Source organism: Monodelphis domestica, chromosome 4, assembly GCF_027887165.1.
Source record: "Monodelphis domestica isolate mMonDom1 chromosome 4, mMonDom1.pri, whole genome shotgun sequence".
NCBI lineage: Eukaryota > Metazoa > Chordata > Mammalia > Didelphimorphia > Didelphidae > Monodelphis > Monodelphis domestica.
This window is the reverse complement of record NC_077230.1, coordinates 68,991,971-69,011,971: the sequence shown is the minus strand read 5'-3', so window position 1 is coordinate 69,011,971 and position 20,001 is coordinate 68,991,971. Positions and strand designations below refer to the sequence as shown.

The 20,001-nt window shown below is 40.4% G+C and overlaps 1 protein-coding gene across 3 annotated transcripts in view; it reads right to left on the bottom strand.

Moving 5' to 3' along the window:
* The window catches only part of DZIP3 (DAZ interacting zinc finger protein 3), a 138,875-nt gene that overhangs the window by 67,282 nt on the left and 51,592 nt on the right, over window positions 1-20,001 (bottom strand). For all 3 annotated transcript variants that reach the window (XM_056793451.1, XM_007493636.3, XM_007493634.3), the window contains exons 4-6: window positions 14,577-14,693; window positions 11,302-11,382; window positions 9,181-9,305 (exon numbers count right to left, since the gene is read on the bottom strand). In XM_056793451.1, coding sequence (XP_056649429.1) covers window positions 9,181-9,305; window positions 11,302-11,382; window positions 14,577-14,693 — 323 coding nt within the window. The remainder of the gene's footprint in view (window positions 1-9,180; window positions 9,306-11,301; window positions 11,383-14,576; window positions 14,694-20,001) is intronic.

The window sequence follows — 20,001 nt, the reverse complement described above, 5'->3', positions numbered from 1 at the left end:
CTTTAGGCTAGAATGAAAAATCAAATATAGTTCAGATAAAAGCAAACAGTAGCAAATGAAAACTTATAAAAATCAACTTCACTTGTACAGGATAGCAGAGATGTAGCTAGATAAGTTCCTGTGGAAAAACAAATCTAAGTGATTTTCTTGGACTTCAAGCTCAGTGAGTCAGTGGTAGAATATAGCCTCCCAAAAAACCCAAACGAATGCTATCTATATTAGGCTACATTGAGAGGCATAATCTTCAGGACAAGAAAGTAATAGCTCCAAAATACCCAGCCAACAATTCTGAAAAACTTGGGACAAAAAATGCTCTCTACCTCCGAAGAAAGAACTGTTGGAGTCCGAATGCAGATTAAAGCATACAATTTTTCACTTTAGTTTATTTGTGTTTTTATTTAGGTTTGGGTTTTATGAGTATTTTCTTAAAACAATGACCAATATGGAAGTATATTTTGCATGATAATGCATGTATAACCCAGATCAAATTGCTCACTATCTCTGGGAGGAAGGAAAGAAGGGAAGAGAGAGGCAATTTGGATCTTATCAGTTTGGAAAACTTCTGTTGAAAATTGTTATTACAGGGGGCAGTTGGGTGGCTCAGTGGATTGAGAGCCAGGCATAGAGATGGGAGGTTCTAGGCTCAAATGTGGCCTCAGACACTTCCCAGCTGTGTGACTCTGGGCAAGTCACTTAACCCCCATTGCCTAGCCCTTAGCACTCTTCTCCCTTGGAACCAATACACAATATGGATTCCAAGACGGAAGGTAAGGGTTTAAAAAAAAATAAGTGGTTGAACAAGATGGTGAAAAGAATAAAGAACAAGTCATACTAGTACTGGTTGAAGGAACTGGGGGTATTTATGTGGAAGAAAAGAATTTGAAAGGCATTTGAAGAGTTGCCAAATGAAAGAGGGATTAGAACTGTCCTCCTTGAGTAGTAAACAGAGTTAGGAGCAATGGGTGGAAATTGCAAAGAAATAATTTAAGTTTGACACAAGGAAATAATTCCTAACAAAAGCTGTCCAAAGTAGAATGGGTTGCCTTTAAATATGATGTGTTTGTTCTCACTGGAGGTCTTTCAGAAAAGGCTGAATTGTTACTTGTTGCTTAAGGTAAGATATGAGTCCAACTAAATTATCTCAAAAATCTGTTCCAACTCTGAGATTCTATTTTTCCCTGAAACAAAGCAAGACCTGAAGAGAAGGAAAGAACTATCTGACAATATGTACACCAAACTAGAAACCAGACAGAGGAAGTGTTATGGCATACATAAGAAGAAAAATAATCCTAGAAATGTTCAAAACTTTGCAGGAGACAAAATCCAAGAAGCAATCCAAGCTATGAAACCCCTTGGTCTCAGATATCTTAGACAGAACTGCATGAATCATAGGAAATAAGGTAAACTATAGCTCCTAACAAAAGGAAGCAAATTAAATCAGACAGTAATCAATAAGATGTGGAAGAATGTGATGCATGACTGGAATATGAATTTGGAAGGGTGTTCCTTAATGAAAATGAGCAGAATAGGCAAGAGCCTGAGCAGTATCATATATTAAAAAGATCTATTCGTGTGGAAATCCAAGAACTAAAAGAATCATGGTGGAGAATATTTAAGTAATCAATGCAATGAAAAACAGAGGGAATATTGTTATGGGAATATATTACAGAACACCTGAACAGAAGCAAAAAAAAGGTGAAAATTTTGTAAACTGGATCACAAGCCTATGACAAGAGGTATTATGCAATAGTCATTTTCAATTATTTGGAAATCAAATGAAGCTCTTCTCTATTCCAAAAAGAGAGATCCTGATAAATTATTGGCTTCCCCTGATGGTGATTTTATTCTTTAAAAGGCAGAGGAAAATATGATGGAAAAGTGGAAATGAGTAGATAATACATAGTAACCAATGTTGGTAATACTTGAATATTGGTAAACACAGAGATCTAAGCCTATGGCACAAGAACTCACCATACTGGGAGAACTGGAAAGCAATATGGCAGAAATTAGGTATAGATAAGTATCTCATACCATATACCAAGATAAGGTCAAAATCAGCACATGATTTAGACATATAGGGTGATAACAAAGCAAATTAGGGGAGTATGAAATAGTTTATCTGCGGGATCTATGGATTTGGGAAGAATTTATGGCCAAACAAGAAACAGAGAGCCATGCAGGATATAAAATGGATAATTTTGATTACGTTAAATTTTAAGGTTTTTGCATATACAAAACCAATTTAACCAAGATTAGAAGGAAGGCAAAAAACTGAGGGGAAAACTTCATAGCATATTCCTCTGATAAAAGCCTCATTTCTCAAATATATAAAGTGAGTCAAATTTATAAGAATACAAATCATTCCCCAATTAAAAGTCAACAGATATGAACAGGCAGTTTTCAGATAAGAAATCCTTAGGTATATGAAAACACTCCAAATCACTACTGATAGAGAAATGCACATTAAAATAATTCTGAGGAACCACCTCACACCTCCCAGATTGGCTAAAATATGATAGAAAAGGAAAATAATAAATATTGGAGGGAATGTGGGAAAATTGGAATATTAATACAGTGTTGGTGGAGTCATGTACCAATCCAACCATTCTGGAGAGCAATTTGGAGCTTTGTTCAAAAGGCTATAAAATTGTGCATACCCTTATACCACTACTGGGTCTGTACCCTAAAGAGAGCAAATAAAAATTAAAAAGGAGCTATATATACCAAAATAGTTATAGCAGTCCTTTTTGGGATGGCAAAGAATTTAAAATTGAGGGGATGGCCATCAATTGGGGAATAGCTGAGTACACTGTGGTATATGATTGTGATTGAATACTGGGTTATAAGAAATGATGAACAGGATGCTTTTAGAAAAACCTGGACTTACATAAACTGATGCAATGTAAAGTGATCAAACCAGGAGAACATTGTATACTGTAACAGCAATATTGTATGATGATTAGCTGTGAAAGACTCAGCTATTCTCAGAAGGAAAAAAAAAGATCCAGAACAATTCTTAAGGACTTACAATGAAAAATCCACCTTCAGAGAAAGAAATGAGGGAGTCTAAATGCAGACTGAAGCTTATTCTTTTTAATTTAATTTTTTGTGGGCAACATGACTAATATGGAAATATTTTGCATGACTGCAAATGTATGGCCTATATCAAGTGGTCTCCTCAAGGAGATGGGGAAGAAGGGAGGGAGATAATATGGAATTCAAAATGTTTAAAAACTAAGGTTAAAATTTGTTTTTACATGCAATTGAAAAACATTAAAATATTTCAGTTGTTCAACAACCCCCAAAAATGTGGAGGAAGTGACAAGAAATACAGCTATCCTGACCCCAAGTCTAACTAACACAAAAGAACTGGTTGTTGAATAATGGAGAAACAGAGTCAAGTGACCACTCCAACTCAGAATTTCTCAATAGAGAAGAATAGAGAAGTTTTTTAAACAAACCTTTACCTTCTGTCTTAGAATTGATACTAGATATCAGTTCCAAGGCAGAAGAGCAGGAAGAGATGATCAACGGGGGTTAAGTGACTTGCCCAGGATCACACAGCTAGGAAAGGTCTGAGGCTGGGTTTGAACTCAGGACTTCCCATCTCTAGGCCTGGTTCTCTGTCTACTGAGCCACCTAACTGCCCCCAACTCTAACTTTCCAAAGAGTGGATTTCAATGGTAGATAAAAATGTCCAATATGATCATATAGCCCAAATTCCTAGAGGGCAAGTCAGACTAAACAAGTGTAAGATGAGGAAGGCACAAGTGGATAATAATTCCTGTTACACCAAAAAAAAACAAACCATGCTAAATTAACTAAATAAATAAAATTTTCTCAAGATAAAAAATAAAAAATAAACATCTGAATTAATTAAAAAAAAGAAAAAGACCATGGAGTCTTTGTAGAGGCTGGGTTAGGAGACAAAAAAGATTGAAGGACTTTGAGATTATGCCATTTGAGAATCTGCTGAAAGAACTAGAGATAGCCTAGAAAAGACAATATTTAACAGTGATAAGAAGTCTGAATGATGCACAATTTCATCTAAAAATCAGGCATTTATTGGTAATTGGAAAAATTAGATTTGTTCTCGTTATCCCCAGCAGGCAGCTCAAGGATCAATGGGCAAAAGTTGTGGAGATGTAGGTTGCTTGAAATGAAGAAAAAATTTCTAAGAAGTAGAGCTTTCCAAAAGTAGAATGATCCACCATGGGAGATAACCAGTTAGTCCTCACAAAAGGCCTTCACGCCAAGGCAGGATGGTCACTTGTGGTGGATACAGCTGAGAGGATTCTTGTTCAGGTTGTTAACGACAGTCCTTTCAGTTCTCTTCCAGCTCCTACCATCTAGGATTCTGAATCTGACTCAGCTATTTGCCCCTGAATAATTGGGGTCAAAGTCACTACTCCATCTCCGGCCTCAACTTTCTCAGCTGAAAAATGAGAGGGCTAAAGGACTGCTTATCCCCCTTCCATATTTAAATCCCACCACCCTGGGAAATACTGGTATTGAAATGCCCCAAATTCTTATGGTGTAATAAGGCAACAAATCTAAATTCTTCTTCATCAAGAAGCACCCCAGAGATATACATTAACAAATTCATGAATTAGGCTCAGTTGTGTTGGACGGATTGTTAAGACTAAAATGCTTCCATCTGGAACATCTATTTATGGTAGGTACAGTTCAAAGTTTCATGAGTCATAGCAGGAGTACCAATATCTCCAATGTCATTGAGCATAATTTTAAAATGTGTCTGAAGTCAATGCAAAAAAAATGTAAAAAAGGTGATTTTACTATTAAAGTAGAAAAGAGCCTAAGGAAAAGAGGAAGAGGAAAACGATTTCTTGCAATGAAAAAAAATACTCTTTACAGAAATCAGAAATACAGCCTCAAAGTCAAAAGAGTTAAGTTGGTAGACCAGCTCTGGAGCTTACTCGACATGGGAACTTGGGTAAGTTACCAAATTCTGAGCTTCAGTCTCCCCACCTGTCAAATGGGGAAAATCATGCTTGGTCCACCTATGTCATGAGGATCAAATAAGAAACATCTGAAAAACTTTGTGAAATTACAAGTATAGGGTGTTCATTGTTATCCTGAATATTCGTTCTCACAGCAGGATCTTTTCTATCTTCTTATAGAATCACAGATCTGGAATATGAAGGGACCACAAAGGTCACCTAATCCAATCCTCTCATTTTATAGATGTCTCATAATTGTCTCAAACCTAACACATCAGGAAGACAGAATAAAGCAAAGGAAAGAACATGGAATTTAGTATTAGATACTCTAGATTCTATCATTCCTCACTCCCATGGGATCTTGTCCAAGTCACTTAATTTCCCTTGACTTTAGAAACAACTAGATGGCACCAAGGCAATTGGGTAGCACGGCAGATAGAACACCAGGCTGGCTGGCAAGAAGATTTGAGCTCAAATCCAGACTGAACAAATTACTTAACCCCTGTCTGCCTCAGTTTCCTCATCTCACAGATGAGGATAAAAGCATCAGCTTCCTGGGGATGTTACAAATGAGATTAGTAAATCCCTATGCAAACCTTAAACTATATAAATTAGGTGCTTAAAATTTTATGAAATTGTTTTTTTTAAAACCTATAAATAGGGGGAAGGTAGGTACCTCAGTAGATGAAAACCAGATCTAGAAACTGGCAGTCTTGGGTTCAAATCGAGCCTCAGACCCTTCCTAGCTGTGTGATCCTGGGCAAGTCACATAGCCCCCCACTGCCTGGCCCTTACCACTCTTCTGCCCTGAAACCAATAATTAGTATTTTTTTGTAAGGCAGAAGGTAAGGGCTATTTTTTTTTAAGCCAATAAATAAGGGTGTAGGTGACTTCTACTGTCCTTTCTATCTCTAAATCTATGATCCTGTGTCCAAATCCTAATTTATCTCTTTATTGTTTGCCCTACCTAGCATATTACCATATAGCAAGACTGGCTTAAAATGACTTTTGCTAGCTTAAACTAGCTAGAATACATTTTAGGAATTCATGAACATATATGAATAAATAGACAGAGGGTAAAGTAAGCATATAACTAGGTATATACAATTAAGTAACTTTTTTAAAAGCTCTAATAAAAATGACAATAGTTAGCATTTATTTAGCTTTTAGAAGTTTGCAAAATGCTTTACATGTCATCTTATCAACCACAGGAAATGGGTACAATTATTATCCCCAATTTACAGATGGGCAAACTGTAGGTGAAAATGTTAAATGACTTGCCCAGAGTCCCATGTCTAGAAAATGCTAGAGATAGGATTCAAATTTATATCTTCCTGACTCCAAACCATTTAGCTACCCCCTAAAAGGAAACTGAATAATTATAATGACTAATTTAGATTCCAAAGAAGGGATAATGGAATAGACCTCTCTCCTCTCATTAAAGTGGTATTTGGACTATGGTGACAAAATGTCACCTACACTGTTGAAAACAGTCATTATATTGAATAATTTTACTTAATTGTTTATCTTTGTTACAAAGAAAGATTCAGTGATGGGTTGGCAAGGGCTGGATTAGTCCATAAATAATTGGGATATGAGACTAAAGATACTAAAAAACTTTTTTTCCTTTTATAAACATGACCTATCAAATTGATGGAAATCCATAAATCTATCCTGCTTTCTCTCCATCTCCCTAAGTAACCTAGGTAGTTAATGTCATGTAAATCACTATGATTTCTCACATGATCCTACAAGTCATTGTTCTCTTCTGTTAAACTGACAGATTTAGAAGGGTGGCCATATTTAACATTTCCTTTTTATGCTTTAGAAATTTCCTTTTAGGAAAAAGACTTGTACAAGAATATTCATAGCTGCACTCTTTGTGGTGGCAAAAAATTAAAAAATGAGGGATTCCCCTTCAATTGGGGAATGGCTGAACAAACCATGATATATGATGGTGATGGAATATTATTGTGCTCAAAGGAATAATGAACTGGAGGAATTCCATGTGAACTGGAAAGACTTCCAGGAATTGATGCAGAGTGAAAGGAGCAGAACCAGAAGAACATTGCTTTGAGAGAACGGTCGCTCAGAGGAAAGGGTCTTTCTGTCTAGATGTGATGGTCCAGACATATAAATGATGAGAGACACTGTAAGCTCAATCCCATTTCAGGCATCACACAGTGTTCTGCCATGCACAGGGTTTGCGTTTATTTTATAGGTTCGTACTTTTCTGGCACACAATCATTTCTCAACATACATGTTTCCATAGAACCTAAGAACGGACATGAAGCCTAAGGAGATAAGTCAATGAAACATCGTTGCTATGACAGAAACATTTTGTAGCTAGGTACAGGGTTAGAGGGTAATTTAAGACAGACCAGAATTGGGATTTTCCTCAATTTCCAAGGTATATATTTCTTGTGCTTGATTCAGGCACCTGGCAAGGTTGCTTAGTTATGAACCAGTGAAGTATATCAGTAAATTGTGTTTCAAAGGAAAGATTAATTTACCTGTCATGCTTTGCCTGGAAGGGGTGTGGAGTGTTTAAGTGTGCCTTTGCTTAAGAGAGAAGGGAAGGGTAGTGGGTATTAGTCTTTAGGTTTTAATTCTGTGATTATAATCTTTTAGAGTAATAATCTGGAGGGATTATATATGTGTTAATCCTGTAAGTATTTTCTCTCATGTTATTTTTCCTGTATTGGGGAGAGAACAATAATCATAATAATTCCATTAGAGAGAGAAGTCACAAGGGGGTGGGGGTTCAGTGGGTGCCTTATTTTCTGGGAGCTGCTCTGCCACCCCCAATTTCCCAGACTCTAACTTTGTCAGACAGCAGAGGTATGATGGCTCCCCACAACATTGTACACAGAGACAGATACACTGTGGTACAATCGAATGTAATGGACTTCTCTATTGGTAGCAATTCAATAATCCAGGACAATTCTGAGAGACTCATGAGAAAGAACGCTATCCATGTCCATTGAAAGAACTGTATCCATTGAAAGAACTGTGGAGGTAAAAACGCAGAAGAAAAACAACTCATTGATCACATGGGTCAATGGAGATATGATTGGGGATATAGACTCTAAATGATCAATTTTAATTATCAACTAAATGCAAATATCAATAATATAGAAATAGGTCTTGTTCAAAGACACATGTAAAACCCAGTGGAATTGTGCGTCAACTATGGGAGGGGAGGGAAACAACATTATTCTTGTAACCATGGAAAAATACTCTAAATTAACTAATTAAATAAAATTTTCCAAAAAAAAACACAAATTTTCTTTTAACACCAAACAATGCTCATTTCTCCATTCTAGTGGGTCTCTTTCTTTCCTTTCTTCCCACCCTACTGAAGAAGTTTTTTTTAATTAAGTTTTTCTTTGGGCAGTGAAAAGAAATGTCCCTAGCTGAGTCTGTGAAAGAGGTAAGATACTCTTAATCCCCAGCACACTGAAGGTAAACTATGGTAACACATCACACAATGGCTGGGAGACACAGGTAACAGAAGATACCCTTTGACCAAGAGTTGGTGAAGCTTGAGTCTGGTTAGCTCTAGAATCTGGAAACTTAGAATCATATAATTTTCAAGCTGAGAAGGGTTTTAGAGAACACAAATGCTATGGTAGTATTATAAGAATAGCTTGGGACCCAGTCTGTAAGTAAAAGAGAATCACTCTTCCACAAGTGGACAGGCTTCCTTGCTCAATTTTATTTTATTTGTGTAAGGAAACAGGGTTCTATCAACCCCAAACCAAGATTCTTTTAGTATGGGAATGGACACCCTTTTATACCTCTAACATCTATCCTCCTCCAGCCCTTCACTGGCTACATTTAATCCTTCTTAATAAATTTAAATAAATCGACTCCGACAGGAAGGGATGATTTCTTCCAGATCTTCTTTGAGGAGGTGGGCATAAGATGGGGAAGAGTGGACCAGGAGAGAACTTCACAGAATGGACAATAGGTAACTATGTTTTTGGGCAACTTAAGCACCCTCTCTGGTCCTCAGATTTTTTTTTAGTAATAAAAGACCTCTGAGGTCTCTTGACCTGTAGGGAGTCTATATTTTATAAAAGAAGAAAGTAGATTAATGAGGCACAACAAACATGAAAAAACCCTAGCATCCTATATGTAATCTACCATATCCACACTATTTCTACCACATTAATAATGCTCCAACAAAAAAGTACTCATTAATTAGAATTCTTACCTTTTTTGAGTGCCTAGCAGTAAACCACACCCAAAATAAACTAAAGATAAAAAATTTCTACAATCTTCTTTCTTCTGAATTTCCATTTTCATGGTCATAAATTTACTTCTAGCTTTAGAATAATCCTGCAAGAATAAAAAAGCAGATCTAGCTGAAATGAAAGGCTACAGGAAATGTGGCAGTCTAGAAAAAATTTATTTCATTCATTTATTGTGTTTTCTGCAATCAGCTACTACTAGTGGTATCCCCACTTCTCTTTAGCCTGTGTTGCAAAATATAAGATGGCATTTTAATGTAAAGAACCACAGGGTAGCTAGGGAGCACAGTGCACACAGCGCCAGGCTTAGAGTCAAGAGGTCCTGGGTTCAAATGGAGCCTCGGACACTTCCCAGCCATGTGCCCTAGGCAAGACACTTGACCCCCAACTGCCTAGCCTTCGCCCTTCTGCCTAAAGAATTTGTCACTAGGACAGAAGGTAAGTGTTTAAAAAATAAATAGCTACAACAAAAATTTCAAGTGGCAACAGCCACTGCTCTGAAAACTGGCACATTTTACTCAGCACATTAGGTTTGTCATTCCTGATCAAAGCACTGTGTGACGTCCCTGGGGAGCGTGTCACTTTACTCAGCAGGGTTAGACCGACACCGGGGTGGGTGGCAGGAAAGACAGCATCACTATTTATAAAACGACAGGAGAGATGCTCCCCAACTTAAGCAGTAACTCATGAAATCTGATGTGACAATAAAAGGTAAGTTGCATTGGGAGAAATAGCAGCTTTAGACCTTACTGTTCATCTAGTTGGAATCCCTCACTTTCTGGAAAGGGAAACTGAGGCTGGAGAGGGTTAGAGACTTTCTCCATGTGATCCTGGGTCCTCAAATCTAGTGCCCTATCCACCTCACCACCCTTCCTCCATAATTTTAGAATTTGGTCCTGGCACGAAGGAAAAGTGAAAAAACATAATGCTATACAATATTTAGTTAAATAGTATATATTCTGGGGGATAGCTAGTGGATTGAGAGCCAAGTGTAGACAGGAGGTCCTGGATTTTAATCAAACTTCAGATAATTCTTAGGTGTGTGACCCTGGGCAAGTCATTTAACCCCATTGCCTAGCCCTAAGTGCTTTTCTGCCTTGGAACCAATACACAATACTGATTCTAAGATGGAAGATGAGGGGTTAAAAAATAAATACATACATATAAATATTTAAATTCATACACACATCATTTCAAATATTAACTAGTGTTCCATAGAGGCAGTGTGGCATGGGGTACAGTGCCAGGTAGAACTGGGATGTTCAAACCCTGCCTACCTCTCATGTACCTTGGACAAAGCACTTGAGATTTATGTGCCTCAAACAACTCCCGTGGGTTAATCTACTAAATTGTGGGCAGGTTATAGACCTGCACTGGTGGAGGGAGTCCTCAAACCATATTTAAGAAATCCCAGGTCTTTTGCAAATTGGTATTATGTTCAAATTCTTTATTCTGGAAGAAAGGGCTAATTTAGGCAAGATAAATTACTACAGGTCACTAATAAGTCAGATTTATATTAATACAGTACAAAATAGACACAAATAGATGGTTTTTTTTTAAAAGTCTCTATCTGATGCCTTAGATAATTGAAGAAAGACAGGAGAAAATAATGAAGAACCAGAAAAATAGAATCATAGACTTCTAAAGCAAGATACTGCAGTGGTCTTATCTTCTTATTTAAAAGATGAAGAAACTGAGTCTCAGAGCAATTAAACCTCAACATTAAAACATCAAGATATAATCCTAACATATGATCTAGATGTATCAATGACTTTCAGTTTCACTTAAAATTAGACATTAAAGAGTTTAAAATGTCACATTTGAATATAAACACAAGCCAAGCTTAGAATAAGCGGGATAATTAGCCAGTGTAAATTGCTTCCCATTATTTGTTTTACTTTCATAATCACAGTTACTGGTTCTGGATGTTCAGATTTAGAAGCATATGATAGAAGAGTCATCGAATAGTTCCAATTTTTAAAAACATTTTAAAAATCAGCAGTTCCATTTTCCAAAGCAGCTAAAAATAAGTGAATAAATGGCAAAGGATATTTACATGTTTCTATAGGTCAGATGATACATACCTGCTTTGTCCCCCTTTCAATGAGTGCTAATCCATATATAAATAGTAATGTCAGATAATAACCCATATTTAATTGATGTCCCTAAAAATAAAAAAAAAAAGATTTTTAAAAGATAATTTCCTGAGATTTATGAAATTTATTTAAGCTCTTTAGACTGAGAAATAGCTAAGAACTGTCAACCCATAATTTATGCAGTAAAAATGATTGTCAACCATTAATTACTGCAGAGAATTAATAAAATACCACTTGAGATGCATTTGACAACTTGACCTGGGGGTGGAGAAAATGATATTTATGCAAAGTAGAAGAGTCAAAAGTCTTGAAACAAAACATTCACTAGAAATAGAAAAAAAATTAAAAAGGAATACCAATGAGGTTTAATCATTATAACTCTAAACCCATGAATGGTTTGTTTGTCATTTAAACTATCTCCCCTTCTGAAATCTCTCCGCTTTAAACAAGGTTCATACCTTTTAGCAAGTAACTCCATGATACAATAAAGTCTACTTAGCTCACCCTGTTCTATAAAAGTGCTATTTCTTTCATTTAGGACAAGAAATGGAGTCATGTTTGCTCTATAATTAAAATTTAAGAATCTCAAATGTGCAGGGGATATTCCTCTTTCAAAATTGTTCCTCCAGGGCAGCTAGGGGACTCCGTGGACAGTTAAGACTAGAGATAGGAGGTTCTAGGTTCAAACTTGGCCCCAGAGACTTCCTAGCTGTGTGACCCTGAGTAAGTCACTGAACTTCCATCGCCTGGCCCTTATTTCTCTTCTACCTTGGAACCCATGTTCAGTATTGATTCTAAGAGAGAAGATAAGGGTTTTAAAAAGAATTCATTCCCCGCTCCTAGCAGGTATTGGATTGATGAGCTCTTTGGTTCTTTCCAATTTTAAAGAATAATAATTTTATTGATGTTTTGCATTCATCAGCTACGTTTTCTTTTTTTACTGCAATGTATTTAATCATTTGCATGGAACTTTAAAATATACATTTTCTAATGGATCTCTATTGAGTGGACTGTGTTTCGAGTCGCCTCCACATGCCCTGTTCTTTCCCACCTTAATGCCTTTGCTCACAGCATTCCAAAGAGTCCTCCCTTCCTGGATTCGCCGGATGGAGTCCTGCCTCTCCCCAGGCAGGAAGCCCAGCGAGGGGCCACCTCCTGCCTGAAGCTTTCTGTGGATTGCGGTCTAAGCCAACCACGAAACTGTCAAAGCTGCAATGGACAGCTGACGTCACGTGACAGACTATTGCTAATGCTTCCCCCGAGGTTCTGGGACTCCCGCGGGTGGTATCCGGGCCCTCCCCAGGCCTGCGGACCAAAGGTCACACGAACCTGGGGCTGGCCCTGGGCCGGCCATTGTCTCAGCCTCCTTGCCTGGCCCCTGCCGGTGGTGTGGCTGCGGGAGTTTGCTTCATGGTTCCCCTGGCCTGGGAGGCCTCTCCTGCCAGCAGAGGCAGGCCCAACGCCCGCTGAAACGGCCTGGCCTCTGCACCTCTGCCTGCTTAGGCCTGCCCCATCGAATCCCAGGCCGCAGCCCCCCTTCCAGGGGGCCGGCCCACCTTAGAGTACTCGGTAAGGGCGGGTCCATACCCGGCCAGCCTCCCTCCCAGGGCAGCCCAGGGCTGCGTCCTTCCCTTCTCAGGATAAGGAGGACGACTCCTGCCGTAGCCCAGCCCGTCAACCAAGGGGCTGGAGGCAGAGGGACCTCCGAGGCGATCTCCTGCAATCCCCCCATTTGACAGACGGGGACACAGGATCCAGTGACTCGGCCAGAGTCGCCCCATGCATGTCCCAAGCCCAACGGGAACTCCTCCTTCCTGACTCCAGAGCCACCCACTTCGCTACCTAGCTGCCCAGAGGAAGCCCTGGGTTCAGATCCCGCCTCCGTCACCAGATGGAGGACCATGAACAGGTCACGTAACTTAGGGGCCCCGGGCGATGCCCTAGCATTTCCTATGGAGTCCCTGCCCAGGGCAGCTGCCTCTAGTCTCTGACGAGCCCCCGTGGGCCCTGGCAGATGGCATCACTCCGGGGCATCCTTGCCCTAGCGGGGCAGTGTAAACCTCAAATTTCCTTAGACTTATAATTGTTGAAAATTTCACCACTGGGATATTTCACACTTGGAAAATTTCTTACTGATAGTCTATTGGAATGGGAACTCCATTGGCATGGGAGGTTCCTTCTCTTCCCTTCTTAAGATTACTTTAGGACAGAGACCCTTTGCTGAACAATGGAAAGGACTTTGACCTATGCTTAAGCATAGAACAGGAATTTCTTTGAGTCTTGATTGATTTTAGAATTGATACAATGGAGATACTCCACCCTATTCAGTCCTTAAAGGATTGAGTAAGGGCTGCAGCCTAGATCAAAATTTAATTATTTCTAAATCTCTACCATACTCAAGTTAACAGGATTTAGAAAGGGCTGTAGCAAAGGAGTAAAGATTTAATCATTTGAAAAATATGACCTTCAACAGACATGTGCAAAAGCCAGAAACCTCTGGGCGGTCCTGGGTTAAGTGAGAGCCTCCATTGACAGGGAAATTGATGAAGAGTGATTGGTAGATGTGAGGACTGAGGGGAGGCAACTTGGATGGTGTCCTGAAAGATAGGAGGGTCTGGAGACTGGAAGAGGGGGTTGGATTTTTTTGGTCGGGGTGGTTCCTGGGCGCTGGGGAAGCTTGCTCTGAAGGAAGCTGAAGGTGGGGGCCTCTGAGACTGTTTCTCCATTTTGGTCACGGGAGTAATAGGGACTGATCTCTTTTCTTTGCCCCAGCTATCTAAGGGCTTGGGCCTTTTGGCCCAGCCTAAACAGAAGGGGTATTTAAGCCCTATTCCCTTCTCTCCCCTTTCTCTCTCTCTCTCTATATCTCTAATTCCTTTCTTACTCCTATTGTAATTAAACTCCGAAAAAGGCTGACGGCTGACTTGAGTTTTTCATTTAGGAATTACATAGCTGATTCCTTGGCGACCTTAAATTTATATATATCAGTCTTTTAAAGTGATTCCCTTGTAACAGCGGCCAGCCTCTGGATGCCCGCCAGGCCCTAGAACGCTCCTCCAGAGGCAGCCGCTGACTAATAAAATGTCTGCCGAATGAAGGGGTTCAGGGAGTCCAGCTCCCCCTGGAGCCCCATCGGAGGGAGCCAAAGAGCAGAGCAAGAAGGTGGGAGAGGAGGCAAGCGGGGGCGCCCCTGGGCCCTCCCCACCCCCCCCCCCCGGGCGGAGAAGGCCGTCTGGCCCCCGGCGAGTCCAGAAGAGACTTACGTTCCAGTGGGCAGCCTGAATCTTCTCCAGCGTCGTGTCCAGCTGTGTGATGAGCGCCTCCAGAGAGAGGCCGGACACCGCCTGCCACACCTGGAGACCGTCCACTGCGCCGCCGTCCTGTGGAGAAAGCGGCACGGACAGGGTGAAGCCAGCGGCAGGGCCGGCCTCGGGTCTGTGCAGAGCTGTATCTGAAGGTGCTCTCTGGAGAGCGCCCCAATGCACGAGCAGTGCTTGCACCACCTCCAGGGTGCCTGCTTTCCGGCCTAGCCACGGTCTAAAGCTCAGCCTTCCAGGCTGTCCTTGCGGCGCGGGGTGCACGCAAGAGCTCAGCAGCTCGGCGGAAGGAGAGCCAGGCCTACGAAGGGGAGGTGCTGGGTGCGAAGCTTCCTAGCTGGGTCACTGCCCGACCCTGACTTCTCTTCTACCTTGGAACAAAACACAGTAGCGATTTTGACATAGACGGTAAGAGACAAACAATGGTCTACAAAGAACTGTGACTACGCAGGGAGGGAACGTGAGGGCAGCTAGGGAACGCCATGGGGCATACAGTGCTCAGTCTGGAATCAGCAGTCCCTTGGAGGCCTCAGATACTCGTTGTATGGGCGAGTCATTTCACTTTGTTTGCCTCCGTTTCTTGATCTGAGTTAAAGAAGGAAACGGCAAACCACTTTAAAATCTCTGCCAAGAAAACCTCCTATGGGCTCCAGAAGAGTCAGTCGTGACCAGAACTGCAGCGTAACAACAGAAGAATTTTTAAGAGTGATTTTCTGTGCTGAATACTTGACCAATTTCTTTAAAATAAATTTTATCTTCTACTGAAAAATACAAACATTGCACCCTAGAAAGAAAGCCACAGAGCCGCGATCCCATCCATACGGAGGGTGCAGGGTTATTTTTAATATTTAGATGACGGGTCCATTTGCAATTTGTTGTCATGAACAGTGTGCCTCACGGGTCTGCTCACAGGCTTCGCCAAGGCACCATCAAGTTTTCGGAGCAGATTATATTGAATAAGGAATATTTTCCCGCGTCTTAGACTCCGGTTTGTCAACCATCAGATCACTCTATATATCTGGTTCCAGCTCATTATGATGCAATCTATTCCACTGACTTCTTGTCTAGTTCCTGGACAGCACCAGAGTTCAACATGTGTATCCTTTTCTCCCAAAGATTTCATTTTTAGTGTTTTCTACAGAAAAAGCAACTCATTCACATTCCATATCTGAAAGATACATGGTTTTATTTCCTGCATCAATAAGCAGTTACATAATTAGAAAATGTGTAATGCTACATGACTGAATTTTTTCAAGCTATGTTCACCACATCAGCTTGCTCATTTTAAGACTACAATGGCCTACATTTTTTAAAATGGGAAAAACCTCCCCATTGGTGATATTTATCGTACTATTTCCACCTCGAGAGCATTGAAAACTATAAACTTTCAGATAAGAATATTTAAAATTCAACATCCCAACCCAATAATTTTGTAATCTACATCTAATTTCTGAGACAAGTGGGTGGGTAGGTGGATAGAAAGTCACAAAGACATGAGTTCAAACCCATCCTAACAGCCTCATTAATTGTGTGTCTCTAGACAAATCACTTAACCTCTGTCTGCCTCAATTTTCTCAACTGTAAAATGGGATTATAATAGCACCTACCTCAAAGGGTTGTTGTGAATATTAAATGAAATAATATCCACAAAGGATTTACCACGATACTTGCCACAAAATACATACTTAATACATGCTTGTCACCCACCCACGGTACTCTCATCAAATAATTAGTTACAAAGTCAAAGCACAATTAATGGCATTAATTGCAAGAGTCAGTCATCAGCCATTAAAGATAGAAGGATTGGAGGATGTACTTTATTTTTATTATAATTTGTATTTTTCAAGATTACACATCAATACAATATTTCCATGTTTGTCTTGTGAAAGAAGACACATATTGCCTACACTAGAGAAAAATTCATGGAAGAAATAAAGTGAAGAATAGGTTTCCGTCTGCATTCAGACTCCATCTATTCTATAGTGGTGGATAGCTTTTTTTTGTCCTGAATCTCTTGGAATTGGCCCCCTTATTTTTTAAATATATTTTGTGGCTCTTTTTTTGCTGTAGTTTTCATCTCCAGGATCCACATCACCCCCTTGTGCCTCAGACACCACACCCCTCCTCTCCAGGACCAGAATCTCCAACAACTGCCCTTTAGCTCAAGAACCCAGCCCAAGGCTCAAGGCTGCCAGGACCTCCCCTGCAAGAGGAGTCACGAAGGAAAGCTCAGGCTCCTTCATGGCCCTTGAAAGAGACTGACATACCCTCAGCAGGCAGAGAAAGCCAAAGAGTGCTAGCCATCGGCAAAAAGTATCCAATCCCTAAAGCTAGCCAAGCTCCACTCATTCTTCCAATTGCAGTTAGGCAGAAGCCCATGAGCCTGACATCATCCCTCACTTCACAAGGAAGTCAGCACGAGGTTCCATAGTCGTCTGCTCCATCCGAATACTTGGAGACTTCGACAGACTCGTTGCTTTTCCCTCAAACACTCTGAAATCCCGATTCCTCCACAACGGCCAACTCCTTCACTCGGATTTTTTATATTTTTATTTATATATATATACACATATTTATATTTTATATATTTATATAAAAATGATTTTTAAATTATTCCATTTTTCTTATGCCCCACGGCTCCCGACCCTGTTCTTTTTCCCTACCTCCGTTTACTCTCTGGGTCAATTTCCACGGGCCGCACTAGCTACCCGTAAGGAAGCCTCACTAAATCTTTTGATGAATCAACTCGCCTCTCCGCCGTCCACTCCCTTGCGTTCTCTGGCCGCCCCACCCCGTCCCAGAGCTGCTGGGCCTTGCCAAGCCCGCACCCTGAGGGACTCCCCCTCGGCCTCCTTCACTGCCATTCACAGGCTGCTGAATAAAGTCGGACCATCCCCAAACTGGATAGACTGGTTCTAGGACAATGGATAGCGCCTGATTCAACTGGAGCATGGCAAACACGCTCTTATTCCCCAAATTCTTCCCTCTCGACAGCAGCTGATCCAGACCCGTCCACTCTTTAAGCCTCCCAGCACAGGCCTTCTCGGCCTCTCAGATAAGGCACCTGGCCACAAAGAGGAGTCTGAGGCCCCCTTCTTTCATCTGCTCATTCATTTCTCGATTACTCTAGTCTGAGGAAAGGTAAAAAAGAGAGCTGCTCTCCTTGCTGTCATTCTTCTACGGGACCCACTGACCCAATGCCCCCCCCCCGCGGACTGTCTCCACTATACCCCCCCCCCCCCCCCCCCCGTCTATCTCTGTATCTTAAACAACTCCCTCGTCCTGTCATTTCCAGGAGATATTCCTCCACGTTTCTCTCGCCCTTCATGGAAATCAGTCTACACTTGGTGCCTCTGTTTCCCCTCCTCGTACACACCAATCTCCAGGCTACCTCCCTATGTGGTCTTTACGGCTATTTCTGTCTCCTTTGCTGGTTGAAAGGAAAATTGTTTTGTTGCCTTTATAGTCTTGATTACGAACCAAGTGATCACACATAACCCTTTGGCCCATAAGTGTCCAGGGTGACCTGACCTTTACTCTGACTAATGTTCATTCATCTCACCAGACACTCACTGGGAAACAAAAAGAGAGCCATGCAGGCGTTGCTTCCTCTGATTTTTAAAAATCAATCTTAGGGCAGCCCCGGTGGCTTAGTGACTGAGAGCCAGGCCTAGAGACAGGATGTCCTGGGTTCAAATCCTGCCTCTGACACTTCCAAGCAATGTGACTCCGGGCAAGACACTTAATCCATTTGTCTAGCCCTTACCACTCTTCTGCCTCAGACCTGATATTTAGTATTGATTCTGAGATGGAAGGTGATCAAAATCAGCTTGAACAAGAAAAGAGGAACTATTTATAAATAGCAAATATTCTCCTCCCCAACTCCAGCATTAATTAGTGTTGCATCCTTCTTTACTGAAGTTTTCTCCAAGGACCAGTTAAAATGGAACATAGCTCAGTATCCTCTGAAAAAGTTATTTAAGGGGGGCAGTGAGGAGGCTCAGTGGATTGAAAGTCAGGCCCAGAGGCAGAAGGTCTTGGATTCAAATCTAGCTTCAGATACTTCCTAGCTATGTGACCATAAGGCAAGTCACTTAACCCCCAACTAGGTAAGGTAAAGAAAGGTTTAAAAAAATAGTTATGTCCAGTTTGTTTAAGAAAAAAATAAGTTTTTGTTCAGTAGTTCAAGAAGGTCTAGTAACCACACTTATAAGATGCCCTTCAACTTTCTAAGAGACAATTTGAAAATAAGTGAACAATTGATTAAAAAAAAGAAAAAATGTGGCTGGAAATGGTGGCTTAAGCCTGTAATCCCAGATTCCCCCTCTCTCGTGATTTCAGGTGTTCTGAGCTATGCAATTAGGTCTGCGCATTGGGTTTGGCATGAATTTGATGAGTCTCTAGGATGGAGGATGAGGGGACTCTGAATTGGAAATGGAGCATGTCAAAGCTCCCATGCTAAACAGTAATGTTACTGAACACACCTCTAGCCTGGCAGCAGGATTGGGAGATCCAGTCTTTTAAGAAAAAGAAAGGAAGAAAAGGAAGAAAAGGAAGAAAAGGAAGAAAAGGAAGGAAGGAAGGAAGGAAAGAAAGGAAAGAAAGGAAAGAAAGGAAGAAAGAAAGAAAGAAAGAAAGAAAGAAAGAAAGAAAGAAAGAAAGAAAGAAAGAAAGAAAGAAAGAAAGAAAGAAAGAAAGAAAGAAAGAAAGAAAGAAAGAAAGAAAGAAAGAAAGAAAGAAAGAAAGAAAGAAAGAAAGAAAGAAAGAAAGAAAAAGAAAGAGAGACATTGCTGCTAAGCAAAAAAAGGAAGAATTTTTAAAAATTAAACTTTTTTAAAAAATAAAATAAATCGAAATGTGAAATAAAAGAACAGTGTGTTTATCAACTACAATTATGAGGGTTTTGTACAGATAAATGGACAAAACAGAATCTTTAAGAGGACACAGGAAGTGGTGGTCAATTTGCTAGGAAAATTTTATGTTCTGGTTTTAATAATGCAAATAGCTAGAAAGTTTAATTGCTTTCGGTGCTATTTAATGTTAATATAATAAACCACTTATTAAGAGGGGGAAGCCAATTATAATACTAGCTCATCTATATAATCATTTCATTCAAGCATAATATAGGCAAAGTGCTAAATTTAAATGGAGGGAAAAGGATACGGCTAGATTCTATCTTCACTTCCAGCTACTCTAGAGCTTGGCTGTTGTCAGTCATAACAGCAGACCAAGATGCTGCCCCATAGGCTTAGAGAAGTCAGTTTCCAGCAAGAGAACTTTAAAACCAGGTTGTTTGAAGTCCAAGGTTCCACCACTTTTTCTACTTCTAAATTAAAGAAAATGACTAGAGCAAAATAAGGACTGAGGAACG